General features: G+C 37.8%; 1 protein-coding gene across 9 annotated transcripts in view; it reads left to right on the top strand.

Moving 5' to 3' along the window:
* Nucleotides 1-14,988, top strand: part of DISP1 (dispatched RND transporter family member 1) — an 87,972-nt gene that overhangs the window by 57,489 nt on the left and 15,495 nt on the right. For all 9 annotated transcript variants that reach the window (XM_054194231.1, XM_054194233.1, XM_054194234.1 and 6 more), the window contains one exon: nt 13,957-13,986. In XM_054194231.1, the coding sequence (XP_054050206.1) occupies nt 13,957-13,986 (30 nt within the window). The remainder of the gene's footprint in view (nt 1-13,956; nt 13,987-14,988) is intronic.

Raw genomic sequence — 14,988 nt, 5'->3', positions numbered from 1 at the left:
AAGACAGATTGAAATAATGCCACGCTTGTCCTATCCTCTTAAAGCTGGCTGGATCTGGAATTTTGTGGAGAATTCACCTTTGAAGTTTAGACTAAATTACATAGAAATGTCATCTATACACCATAACTTGAATGTCTGGGCAACTGGTAATTTTTTCGGATTGATGCAAAAAGCTTGTAGCATGAAAGAAAATATTTTTAGTGGCTGGTGGTTTACAATGTGATTGTGGCAAAAAAAACTGGATTGTAAAAGTAGGTAAAATAGGTCAACTCTTGATCATAATGGTTCTGATGATTTTTTAGGTATTTTTCTGAGGCTGGAACATCTTGAGCAAAGTTTTTTGTGTTACTTTGTGCATATATTTAAGATGTAGTTCATCCAAACATGTTCATACCTCTCTTTTTTTTTTTTTAGTGGGCATAATATCTTGACTGCATAAACACCCCCTGGGAAATTCCAGCCATCTCTCCATATCAGAATGCAATTGTTCAGAGATTTGATTTGCTTTCTGACAAATAGTTTCTAAATTTACCTGTTTAGAGCATGGTACAATTAGTTCTTTTTCTCAGGTACTATTGGAAGATTTTTATTTTTTTTTTCCACCCTGCCCCTTTTGGGGGGAGGGCTTATGTTGAAGTAACCCTTTCTGTCTGAATGCACTTAATGTGTCTGAAGAAACCTGTGGGGCTTAGAGCCACTGGGAGGTGGGTAGTTATTGTCCCTCCTTTGCTGCCATCTGCTTCTGTAATCATCGGCAACCTTCAGCCAATAGGCAGTAGAAATGAGGAAGAACCACTAAGTGAGGCTGTTAATCTGAAGAAGTGGAAGAAGCATGAAGACTGATGCCTGACAACTGGAAGCACTGAGTTAGGAGTCACTAGGGAGGAGTAAAACCATGCAGCCCAGCAGCATGTTTAGTGGGATGAAAGGAGGATAAAATAAATAATGAAGGGTTGCATATTCTAACAGAACTAAAGACTAAAGAAATGTAAAACCAGAAAACTCTTAAAATCATTCCTGGTATTTTTCAAAATCTGGTGTTTATATAGGAATGTGTGCATGTAATTAGGAGCAAAAGAGGGAGAATATGCAGGGATCATTCAGTAAGTCGTCTCAGGGTTGTGGAAGGCATGGGGTAACAGTGCTGTTGCATGGCTATTGTCTCTGGTACCAAATTGAATTGCTTCTCTCAGACTTGCATGTGAACTTTTTAACGGGCAACACCACTTAAAAGCTACCTGTATCCTTGCTAATCTTGATGCCCACTCTTCTGGAATATCTCTTTGGTGATACAGTTTAGAAAACTTAGGTCTATGGACTTGCAGACAAAAGGTAGGGGAGAAGAGGTCAGGGAGCTGTGAAAGAACCAATGGTGTTGCTGATAAGGAAACTGCTCCACACTGCCAACGCGTGTAGTGCTTGCACTTCTGCAATATTAAACCAATAAATTCATACAAGTACTTTTGGCTCAGCATAGACCTGTTCTGTGTCACCTACCGCTATTTACATTTCAAGACTATACTGTTAATGCTTTTGGTTAGAGCAGATAGGTAAAGAGGACTATTTTGAAAAGCATACGAGTTCTTTCTGGTAATAAGACAGGATAAAAGGACATGTGGGATGATCTCTCTATGAACATGCAGTCATCTCAAGCTAGAAGACAAAACAGTTCAAAACCTCACAGAATCGTTAGTTTGGCTAAGATTTAAGGCTTTATGTAAAACGCTCCTCACCTAGTTCAGAGGTTTTAGCTCCCAAAGGTTAATTGCTGGATTCAAAGTTTTCACTTGCTAGACCAATTTATATTCTCAGCAAGGCAAAAACCATAGTACTTCAGAGTCAGGAAACTGGTAAAGCATTAATATCTTCAGACTTATGGTACATCTTCCTTTCAGTTAGATTTAAGCCTTCTTTTGAACTGTTTTGGCATTGCAGATTTATGGGATGGTTCTGGGATTTTGAGTTCTGCTGTATCTCAGGGAGTTCTGTGCCACACAGTTTAAACAGTATTGCAGACATACTTGAATACTTACACTTTAATGAATACTTTAAAAAGGAGATCTATAAAAACAGAAAAGCTGTCAAGTGAGGAGAGAACATTATGGCTGCCTCTTACCCATTTTACATTTACCTTCTAGTTAGCATAAAGATTAGAACCAGAAAGAAATAAAAAGCTCTTGTTTTTTCAAAAAGCAAGGGAATGTTTGCCAAATACCAGTCTTAATAACAAGCCTTTGTTATGAAACAGCTCCCTGCTTGATTCCAGGAAAAGGATAATTGTTATCTAGTACATTCTGCGTGGCTTGCAGAGATGACTATGTGTATACATGTGCATACAATATTTTCAAATATTCTCATTTCAGCAACATTAACTGTTCTCAAGAACTCCTACATGGAGTTTTTTAAACAAAGTATTTGCCACCTATCTGAATATTTTCCATTTTGAAAATTGTTAGCTTCTGCTGTATTTGATGCATTAAAAGATACTTTTATTTTCACTTTTTATATGAAATGTGTACTGATGTCTTCTGTGCAAAATGCATATGCATATACTGTGTTATAGAGTAATAAAAGAGACTTACTCCCTTTCCCTAGGAAGATTAAAAATAGATAACGTTAAAAAAAAAATCCTTTAGGTCAGATTTTTGAAGGTTGTTTCTGAAACTTTTTATCAACCTTTAGCAACTAAAAGGCAAAAGTGGTTACCATCGCTTCGTTCAGCGTTCAAGATGTTGCAAGTATCTTGATTCATGCTGTAGATCAGGAGTTCCTGTGTGTTGGTAACTTCTATGGAAAGAATACAAATTCTGACTCTATTCTCATGTAAGCCATTTATTCCATGCTAAAATAGGAATTCTTTATCCAGTGGTTTCCCAGAATGAAGAGGCTGGAGGCACATGGGAACCACAAACGAGATGCTCCCTTTCATGTCACAGCATTAGCAGCCCAGTGGCGTATTTGGGGCTTTTAATGTAGTTGAAGAAAGGAAAGGGAATGCGTAGCAGTCTCATGCATCCTTCTGAATCTGAGTCCAAATGTGGGATTCTCTGTTGTGCACGTGTGGAAGAAGAGCTCTCCCTGCAATTAAACAGATAAACATTTTCTTTCTCCGCAATAATTTTTCATGTCAGTCAAAAATTTGAGCTGTGCTCTCTCTTTTTTTGCTCATTGTACTCTTTTTTTTGCTTTTAATCTTAGATTATCCCGGAGTGGGGTACCTTGAATTAATAAAACCAGACTACACCTCTTAATTTACCCTTCCCATGATAATTATTGTGCGTTGTTAGCTATACAGACAACATGCTGCACTTTCTGTTAGTCTTGCACAGGGCTGAAAGCAAAGGGCTGACACGCAGAGACCGGAATACAAAAAATGCCATTTATAATTCAGCGTCTGACCAAATTAAAAATAACACACCTAGAAAAATACTAAGTGCCCTTAAAAAAAATGAAAATCATTCATTAGGCAGTCCAAGGGATTTTTGCAGGCCTTTAATTGTACTAATTAAGCATTGGTATTTGTCTAGACTTCAGATTGCTTTGAAGCAAGCGTTTTTGCAATAGGAAGGTGAGACTTGAGAGGTTCCTGCTCTGCTCTGAGTGCGGCTGAGTACCAGCCTGGCCGTATTTTGACCTTTTGTCTCTGCCATTTACAAACTCCAGGTTCTGTGTGTATGAAGATGAATTTCCCGTGCCCTGTATCCCTCACCTTTCCTTGAACAACAGAAGAGCTAGTACTTAACTAGCAATCTGCTGGGCCTTTGAACTGCAGTCTTCAGAAGACATAAAGCTGATAATGTGAGGGGAATTAGTAAAATACATGGGTCCTTTCTTTTGTACTAAATTGACTGGAAAACCAGCATCAGCTGTGTTCACTCTTGGAAAGGACTAATTGGTGTGTTTTTTGAGATGACTTTTAAAACTGAGCATTTACATGCACATATTTAGAAAAAAAAACGTGGCAGAACAGCCAAAATGATGGCAGTTTGTTGGAATGTTTTGACCGTGTATAGTTGTTCTCATGCACTTTTCATTTGGGGTAGGTTGTGATAAGGTTCAAATGTGAAACAAGACAATACTAGACAACAGAGAGCAAAAGTCTAAACTACATGTGGCCAGTGACCAGATTTTCGGCACTCTTTAAGAGATGGGTTTTGAAAGATTTGGATATCCCTACTTAAAAGTTTTCAGTCTTCCTTATGATGGGGGGAAAGTACAGGGTGAGGAACATCGACTTTGGAAAGCTCTTTGTTAGTTGCCATAATTGTCTCTAGCTCCTTCCAAAATCACTTGTCTTTGCTTTCTGATTATATTTCAATGTCTTCTTCGTCTCCTAGTAAGTAAGAATTGATGTGCATGCTTTTAAGTAGTCAGTGATGCTTGAACAGTAAAACATAACAAAAAAAAATCCCAAACACAAGAGGGAAATTCACAGGACACCTGAGAAATTTGGCGTTACTTTTGCTATGTTAAGATTGCTGTGAGATTTCTGCACAGGATATCTGCTGAATGAAGAAATCTCTTAAAGCCTTGACTATTAACGCAAGATAGAACTGAGATGGTACCACTAACGGATCAGTACAGGTAAGGGAAGCTACAGGTAGAAATCCTAAGTACAGATCTTATTTTAGAAAGCCTGGCCTCTCTATTTGGAAATTAGTTGTTTCTTTGGTTGGTTTTTTAAATAAAATTATAGATAGATTGGTGTACTGGACTAGAAAAGCTTACAGGCATCATTTCTCCAACTTTTCCAGTATTTTCTGTGGTGTTAATGGGGATACCTTTCTGCAAAATTCTTGTATTGTATTTCCAGTCTGTAGGATGGTTAGTTTATTCAGTCAAGTGGATGAACTGTTGCTAACTTTTTGCTGAACAGTTTTGATTATATTAAATCTGTTTTATAGTCTGTTTAATCTTGCAGTGCTTTTTTGGGGTCTTAGCTACAATACTGAAAACCTTTAAATGTTCGGTAAATATTCCCTTTTTTGCCTGCTTCTTGCTGAGTGAACAAAACAAATTTAATCACGGGAGGTACAGGAGGTGATGTCGCGTTATGTATGTACAGTTTTTCATCTATGTCAGCATAAGCTGAAGGACCTTCTTTGTGTAACTACTTACTAAATCCTTTAAAATCTTTTAATTGTGTTGAATATGCACTTGTTTTATATCATGTAAAAATTATGACGCTCAAAGTGACTAAATTCAGAGACATTGGAATAGCAGCTCAACACCGAAATGTATGTTCAAAGTTAAATTTAGAACAAAATTGCTTAAGTAACAGTATTGTCATTTGCTGCAAGAGATGAAATATGTTGAAAGATAAAAACTAGCATTTGTCCCCATAGTCAGTCTAATAATTTGGAGAAACTTGTAAGGGCTTGTAGACTATCTTCAAAAAAGCTCTCTGGTCAAAGGAGGTTTTCTGAGAGCAAAACTGAACCCCCCAGTGGCTCACATTCACAAATTCTTACATCTGCACAGGAAGGAAGACTGAGGCATGTACCAGTTGAAGCGTGATATAATGACACTCTGAAGTCTCCGTGCTCCCGAGACAAACTTACATATGCTTAATGTCAGTCATTAATGCCTATAAGAACATGGATTTCAGCCTTTGTGGAGAAATACCTTGATAAAAATAGGTGCTCTTGTACATCTCTTTCATTCTCTTTGGTGTCACAGGATGGAGTTTTTCTTGTGTGTATGTTGTGATTTCTTGGGTCATGTTAATTTCCTGTCTGTCAGAGAAATACAAGATGGGACCATGACCTTGTGTTGCTCCATTCAACTGGGAAGTGTAATAAAAAAAGCTTTGAAATAAAATATTTCTAAGGAAGGAACTTTTTGCCAGTAAAAATGCTGAAAACTACTCTAGTCATCATTTAAATCCCAGAACGTATCTATTAATTTCACTGTAATTACCAAGAAAAGAAAAAAGACTAATGGTTTTAGACTTGTGAAGGATCTTGAAATAATATTAGTCTGCTCCAAATTAGCTGTTGGCTTGTTTTCAAATAATGATTCATGGTGGTGTTTTACTAAGCCTTTTTTATTGTCTTGAATAGTTCAGAACTTTTGTTTAACTTGCCAAGCAGTACTATATGTGGTCCTGCCCTTAGTGCTTCAGAAGTTAAAGGAATATATGTATACAGCTTCAATTAAACCTTTTGAAGAAGAATATACTTATATATAACTTTGCCATTTAAAGCTGGGACGATCCAGTTTAAGTATGTTTGATGGCAATTTTCTTATTGACGGTTTGCAAACTATGTCTAAAAGTGGCTACGCTCATTGGAGAAGAGCTTAGGGAAAGAAGAATAGAAGAAAAATATTTGTAGGGTGTATATTAGGTGGCTCCTTCACACACTGTCAGACTTTCCTACGAAGATGGTTTCTTTCCTGTTCAAGACAAGTGAACCAGGTAGACGCTATTAAGGAAAAGAGCCAGCTTTCCTAGCAGTTGATAGTATTTAGTCAGTTGTTGAAGATGAAAGAGGGAAGGCATTAGAAGTCAGTATCACAAAAATTAGGTTCTAAGGAACCTTAAACTGAAAACTTAAGTAAATCCTGGGCTCCTACATGTATACCATCCATATGGAGCAGTGAGGAAAAGGCGGGGAGGTGGTAGACAAACCCCAAACCTTGTAGGTGTTTATGGGAGCTTTTCAATTTCAAGTCATCTGCGTGCTGTAAATTTATAGAAGTTTCAATTTTAGCCAATAACGAATCATATTGGGATACTAAACTTATGAAAATAACTTCCAAATGAAAATACATATGTATAGGCTGTCAATATGGTTGCATTGACCTTTTCCCATCTCTGTTGACTTGATGGAAACATATTTTCCTGTTGTATGTTGGCATGAGCTAGAAGCTTGTGATTGGGAGATGTCAAAACTACCTGTTACTTTATTAACCTGCTTTGAAAAAAGGTTTAATACTGATTTCATAGCAGAAAGAAAGTGAGCAAAACCTTGGCTTAGTTAAGTATATAGGGTTTGCCACTGACATTCAAGGAATCTGGTTTTACCCAGTGTATGTGTTGTAGGTCAGTAAAGCATACACTTTTATGCTAAATTTAAATCAGATAGAGCAAGAATCACTTGGACAATGATTTTATGGTTGTTAACACCTTCCTTACAGTTGCTTTTCTGGCAGAAAGGCAACATTATTTACTCATACTTGCTGTGAACATAGAGCAGATCCTCAATTGGAACTGAAGAGGTAGGTAAGAATACAAGAAGAGCAAACCAGAACCTTTATAAAGCTTGGTATCTCAACTTTAAAAATCTGAATTTACATCTATCATACAGTTGTCAAGTAGCATATTGATTTTCAGTCTCTCTGCTACAAAGTGCTAGTTGCTTAATTTTATGCATAAGAATAGTCTTAGCAGAAATAATTCCTAAATATAAGGTTAAGCAAAGCTGCAACATTGAGACTTCACACTTTTTAATGGGATGAAATAGCACTTATTTTCAGATCATCTCATCCTGATAATCTAGAGAGAAAAATACAAAATCCTTTTACGTTGTTCCTTGACATGCGAGAGAGAACAAGAAAGTCTTGGCTTTTTTCTTGCTTTCAATAAAACCTTAAAAAAAGCAACTTATCAGAAAACTGAATTCTCTATCATCTTTATAACATCCTTCTGTTGTGGGTTGTCCTTCCTTTATAGATGTAAATAAGTAAAGCTAAGTGCAGACAAATACAGTAAACACTACATGTTTAAAAAACATCTAGAGAGACTTCATGATTAGAATCAAGGAAAGCTTTACACATCATAGTGAAAAATTAAATTGGGAGGCTTGTAAAAAGTTTTTTTGGCAACTTAATCTGTTGGATTTGTTGTCTGAGTGATTGTAGTGATTGTAAAAACGGTAAAGCACATAGGCGTTATACCTGATATAGCAGTAAAAGCTAGCTTGATATTTCAGAGCATTTCAAATTGTTCTCATGGGTCAATGACATTCTCAAAACACAAGGATTTTCTTCGTCTGCTGGGATTTAGTTTGTATTGTATGTTCTAATGGAAGGTGTACGATATGATGCATATCTCATCTATCCTGCAGGGATTTAGCTTATCCTTGAGCATAATAATGACAAAAAGCTATGTTTTATCACTTCTTGTAACCAGATCTACCAACAAAGGGAATAGCTTCCCTCTGGCAAAGTAAAGCACTGAGGTTAAACACCTCATAATCCTTGGACAGGGAAGTCTTTATATTGATTTCCCCACACCCCCCCCGTAAGTACAGCTATATATTGTAACTTAACATTTTTGACTCAAGTGAATCTTTAAGTTAAAGCGAAGAATGCAAAACTAGGTTTTCTGCTATTGGCTTTTTAATGATTATTTTTTTGGTATCACTATATTTAGACACCTGCGGTATACAGGCTGCTTCAGAAAGAAGATATAGTTTGTGTCCTAAAGAGTACTCTGGGTCACAAATATGCTGTGTGTTTTTGTGGGTGTGATTTTATTCATATCAAGAGAAACAATACATCCCTTTTATGAATACCTGCATGAAGAGAGTAGAATTAAGATTATGCGAAACAGTTGGTATTTCTCTATGCTTCCAGAAACTGAAGGTGTTACAGACCTGCTGCAATGTCGACAATTTTCATTTATTCTGGATGCTGTTCTGCTGGAGCAGTTGCCATGATTGCTTCTCCTGCTGTGTTATCTGCAGTACTATTAGTGATCATTTACAGCCCTGTAACAACTACTTTATGATAAATAGCTGTAAACTATACATTTCTTTTCAAAATCTTGTGCAGCTCAGTGCCAAAACGAAGGAGACCAGCCAGCTGTCCAGTTAGTTTTCTCCGAATGACTGTCTGGAAAATTGGGCTTTTCCTAATCTGTCAAGTTTCTGTCAGTGACCATTTCCGTGCTACGCTTCCACCTGGGTTTGAGCCCTGAAATTGTGGTTGGCTGTCACTGTTCATATACAGACATCACCGAGCACGAGTCTCAGCTGGATTTGCCGAGGGATGGCATTTATCAGCAGCCAGTACTTTTTCATCTGAGACCAGTTTCTGCAATGAAGTAGGGAAGGTGGTTGCAAAGACTGGTGCGTATCTTTTTGCAGTGCTTCCAGCCCATTCACCTGGGAGTTCATAACTCATGAAACATTGCTTTGAGCCATGTAATGTCCAGGTAACATGAAGATTATAGAACTAGATTTAGTAATATTTGCAACTTCCAAAAGCTTGCCTCTTCATCGTGGTTCTTGAAATTAGGACCGCGCTCTGTTATACCTATGCCAATCTACTAACTTTCATGAGAAAACTCATTCAGGGCTATAACTGAAAGGACACGTTGGCTTCATTGAGAACCTGAGGGCAGGATGTGCCTGAGTGGCGTCGCGTGTTCCCCTTCAGGAAGCTGGAGCACTAATCGTCTTCTTTCTCAGATTGAAAAATATGTAAAACAATAGTATTTTTTTAATACGTGTGAACTGCCCCTATTTAAGTTGGTATGTACACAAAGGCACAAATGTTTTCTATTACCTTGGTGTTAAAAATACTGGTAAAAATACTGAGGTTAAGTGCCCATTTAGACTGGAGAGGTGAGTATTAAAGCTGTAGTAGTCCAGTCCAAACTGGTGCCCTGATCCATTCTCCTGATACTCATTATTTCCTGCAGTAAACCCCTGGGTATTTTAGCAGTGGTTTTTAAAGACATCGTTCCTCCTTTTCACCATATTGCACAGCAGGATGCTAGTTCACTAAATACATTTCATACCGAGAAACCTCTGGGGCTTTTAACCAATCTAGTTGTCCTTTCTTGATGTAGTTTCTAATTTTATGGTGCTTGGTCTAAACTTGCTGTTAGGAAAGGACAGGATGAAGCAGAGCATCTGTTGAATAAGGACTGAGACTTGTAGTAAATGGTGGTAGAATAGAACCTGTCTTTTTCTTCCCCTTTCTCCCCCCGTGGTGCATAGTACGTATTAGATTTTAATCAGCGACTGTAATTTTTGTAATAACTTGGTTGTGCTAGTTCCGTCACAAACAACTGTGATTGTCACTTTCCACTATCAAACTTGTGAGAACTAAGTACGGAGGTAATTTAATACACAGATCAGCTTGGCTTTTGTCCCAGCACAATTACGGAACTCACCATTTCTTTCTCATGAAAACTGATGAGGATTTTTTTTTTCTGTCTAGACTTTTTTTTTTTTTGAGGTTAGTGGTGTTATTTAAACTGGCTAACTGGAAGTATAATACTTCAAAAATTAGACACAGCAGTGTTAATTAAATGGGAAAGATCTGGTTTTGCCATGCATTTCTGTATTTTAGAGCATAACTAAAGAATTTTTTGGGCATAGTTTTCAGGGATAACTTTTCCTATTGACTGATATAATAGAGTCATCACAACAGCTGCAAGGGATTGGTTACACTGCTGGAATTCACCGGAGTGTACACAGGTTTTTTTAATGCATGCCTTTCAAAACCAAACAGTTTGATAGCAGGTGTGACCTTTAACCCTCCCTAACTTTGAAGAACTTAATCATCATCATTTGTTCAGCACTGAATATATTTTGCAGGTGGAGGAAACAGAGGGAAATGTAGTTTGGTTTTGATGGGAAAGGGAGAGGATGAGGAAGGGTTGTGTTGGTATTTTTACCTCTTTTGTGTGAAGCAAATTAGCCCTAGTTAATTTTTTAAGTTCTATCTAAACAGATTTTATGTTCTCTTTAAGATGATCTGTTTTGACATATGGTTGCAGAGACATAAATGAAAGACAGCAAAAAGTTTGAAGAGAGGGATTTAAAATGTGCACATTTACTAAGGTTTTGCATGCAGAAGGGGCTGGAAGAGCTGTGGAAAAGGTGAATATAGAAGAAGATACATTGAGAAGGTGCCTGCATCATCCCCAGAACGGTATCAATTACATTTTGGTCCTTCCCAACAAATGTTTGTCTCACCAGCTTTTTGAGGACCTCAGATGATTCTGTGGCAGTTCTGTACCTCACCGTCCAAGCATACCCTTTTATTTGGGGGATTGTGTAGTGATGTGGACATGGCGCTCTGGATGAACCAGCTAACCCTTTATAGAGTCACAGAGATCACAGTAATGATTGTTCAAGGATACAGAAGGCAATTTTATCTGCCAATGTAAACCTGAATTGTCATATAAACCTTTATATAATCAGTATAAACCTGAATTACAACAGCCTGTACTAGTTGTTGTTCTCGGATGGCTGTTGGTTGTGCCAAATAGTTGTATGGTATCGTTGCTCATGGCGAGGGCATTACGGCACAGGCAAAAATGGGACTTGCTTTCACAAGTGACTCAACATATGTGGAAATGCAAATCTTTACAAATAAAGCTAGGAATATGTTTGAATTGTCTTACTAACATTAAATGTGTGTGGATACACACACATTTCTCTCTAAACTGTAAACCCAAGAGTGAATGCTGCAATTACAAAAATCTGTAACCTGACTCTGTAGCTTTGTCCCCATTGTCATACAGGCCCGGAAGCACGCGTTCAGTTTGTGCTCCGTGTTGGTGCTGAATTAGCCCATGAAAGGGCTTCTCTGTTTAAGCATTTCTCTTCACACAGAGTCCTGTCACTGCTAACTTCAGATTCAAGTTTAGTGAGTTCTGTCTTCAGTACCTACTTTCTTGTCATGCGGTCTAGCCTTAGTTGAGAAAAGTTGGGTTTGTGGTTGAGGCTGTAGATAGGACAGCGAGAAGTCCCCTGAGCCTGCCACAACTTCTTTTCAGCCGCAGGCAACTTACTGTTGCAAAGTGATTTCAGGACTCAGTTATTTGGGTTTCTGTACGTTTTGGCTGCTGATGAGTCTGTTCTTGTGGTGGTACCAGAAGTTTTTGGTATTAGTTGTAAGATTGAGTATGTTCTCAATGTGTGCATCTTGGACTACAAACTGAAGGTTGGTGACATTTCATAAATTTGGTCTTAATTTTTGTGGTTGGTTATTACAGAAAATCCTTGTCTGTACATTTCCTTAATCCTTGAGCTACTGCAACTGCAGATTGTTTATTTTGCTTTTCTCCTCCTTTTCTCCAGCTTCTCGGTGGCTTCAGGGAGCAATTTTTACTACTATGTACCACCTACGGGCATGTCCCAGTTAGCAGCTCTGCTACATTGTCAGGTTGGAGCATTTCCAGACAGCAGTGAATTACAGCCGATAGACATTTGCTTTTATACAATTCTTATTTCTTATAACAGTTAAATTAATATGGATTTATATTTCTTGAGGAAATAGGTATATTGGATTTGTATTTCTTGAGCAAATAAATATATTAGCTTTATATTTCTTGATGGAATGTTCCATCGTAGTTATATTTATGTGCTATGTCGCTTGAGAGACATCATGAATGAAGGTGAAGAGTAAAAGAGGGCTTAGCAACAGCGTTTAGCTTTGCTAGTTTAATTTGTTTTTCCATCCCCTCTGCCGAGGAAAGGGATAATAGTAATGGTCACATTTATATTAGTCAATGCTGCTGATTACATTTTCATCACCCTTTTGGTATCATGGTTAGTAGTAGTGCTTTGAATATATGCCTGAAGTGGCCTGTTACTGCGTTTGCATTGGATTATACTTTTTGTTTGGTGTAACAGAGCATGGTGTTTCTGAGGCTCAGTTTTATGTGGATTATGTCCCCTTTACCTTTACAGTTGCTCAGAGTTAGAAATATCACCTATTATGGGCATAGCTGCAGCTACCTTGAGATGAGGGTGATGGGATACTGGCTCAGGTTGCCCAAAGAAGTTGTAGATGCCCCATCCCTGGAGGTGTTCCAGGCCAGGCTGGATGGGGCTTTGAGCAACCTGGTCTGGTGGGAGGTGTCCCTGCGCAGGGCAGGGGTGTGGGAACGAGATGATCTTTAAGGTCCCTCCCAACTCTAACTGTTCTGTGATGATGCCAGCACATTTTGGTTCCCTAGGATTGGAATTTCAGCCCAGCGTGTTGAATCTTATCCTTCGAAGGATAGCAAATCTAATTCTTGAGCACTGAATTAAGCTTTAACAGTGTGAAAATCTCTGAGGAGTCCAAAGGTGGAGCTGTTAATCCGATGGTGTGAAAGCATGCAAATTTTTACTCTTTTGGAGACCTCAATGTTCTATTTTATGCAGTCAGCTGTTTCTTAAGTCATTGGGTTTGATACTTTTTAAAAGAAGCAATATTAAGTATGTCCTTGATGGTAAAACAAGCCCATAAATTACATCTTTGGAGTGATTGTATGTTACAGTCATAGACAGGAAATTCTTGAAAGGACTTACAGATGCTTTGTGGGAAACTTTTGTTCAGTGAAATTCATGTGAAACTTACTGATCCAATAGCTAACAAATTGAAGTGCTCCCTGAACAGCCACAGATATGAATAATTTGCATTTGAGTTTGTGATCTCCTCATCAAAGTAATGTTGTTCGTATTAGAATGACAAAAGGTACCTGTATATAATAACTTTTCTATGGATTTTTTGTGATTTGTTAAAAATCAATTTCCTGCATTATGACAAGACAGAATTTATGTCCAAAATAATTTTTTTAGCTGGATTGCGAAGGGCAATTAAGAAGGTTCGTGAACTGCAATGTCAGAATGTGGTGTTTTGGTTGTCTGTTCCCATCATATGCAAACTTTGTAATGGTTTTCAATGCTGCTGAATTTTTATCGCGTTAGTTTATTTGGTCTCTTGTTGAAAGCTGGAAGCATCTTAGATAGTAATCCCAAAAATCAGCTGCATAAAATGTCACTTTTGAAAACCCAGCTGTCTGTAGCTGTAATTATTCTCTGAATTACTTGTTTGCAGAGACTTCATTGAATATGATTGTATGCCTTTTAAAATAATTCATATTCTAAAATATCTGATTTTTATAATTTAGCTGCTTATCCATGTGTGGGAAGAATTAAACAAAATTGGCACGTGCTTGTATATTTCATGTATTTTCAATTATTCTCTTTTTCCTCCTTCCAGGCCAACCAGACCATTCAAGTTACCAAAAAGGTAAGGTCTAATACTGTCACATGGGAGGTTTGCAGAATCATAAAGGCAGTAGATAGCATGATGGCAAAACTGCTATTCCACACACAATGCAAGAGTAAGGAGTGTTCAAGAAAAATAGTTAGCAATCAAATTAAAGCGGATTTTAAAAAAAAAAAAAAAAAAAAAGGCAAAAGTATTTCTTTTTGCAGTGGGTAGTGAATTTCTGAAACTGCCACAGGAGACTGTGGGGGCAGATACCATCAGCAAGTTCAAACAACATTTAGAAGAATTGATCTGCAATGGGTCCCTAAGTAAACTCCGAAAGGAGGCGCCTGAGACAAGCTCTCTAACATCCCTAATCACACACCTGTGAATCCTGGGGGAGCAGGAAGGGGATAGACCACAGATGGTGGCCAAGCCCTTGTGCTCCCCTTAAGTAGTCTTTCTGTAAATAGCTGCTTTTGGAGAGAGTATACTAGGCCAGAATTTTTAAATCTATTCAGATTTCAATGTTCCTTTTTTGGCAAATATTTTATGTTATTTTTTTACTACAGTCCACGCCATTCTCTTTTTGTGTATATTCGCTTTCTGCACAGGCATAAAACCCCTGTGACTCAGTACCTTTTTGATTAAGGGTTATTCTGAGAAGCAGCTTGGTTGTATCATCAGTAAAGATAAAACAACCTGACAGAAAAGCTCAGAAATTTCATTGTGATGATCTTTTTTTCTGCCTAAAACCAGGAACCCCACGCAGTCAAGAACACTAGGTTTGGACTGTATACGCTCTGAAGAATGGCAGGGCCAGAGAAAACAACAGTTACAATTTGCCTTCAGTAAAGAACAAGCCCGTTTGCTAAATATCTGGTTTGAGTTACATAAATCTGGTTGTTAATACGAATTTAGCCACACAAACATCTATTGCTCATAGTGACCTCTTTGCGATGCAGAAACTATATATGGTTTTTTTCTGGCTCTTTATATGAGACTGGGTAGTGGTTTAACCTGCATATGCCTGCATATAGG

Source organism: Rissa tridactyla, chromosome 3, assembly GCF_028500815.1.
Source record: "Rissa tridactyla isolate bRisTri1 chromosome 3, bRisTri1.patW.cur.20221130, whole genome shotgun sequence".
NCBI classification, from domain to species: Eukaryota; Metazoa; Chordata; class Aves; order Charadriiformes; family Laridae; genus Rissa; species Rissa tridactyla.
The sequence above is the reverse complement of the archived record's forward strand: the minus strand, read 5'-3'. Positions and strand labels throughout refer to the sequence as shown.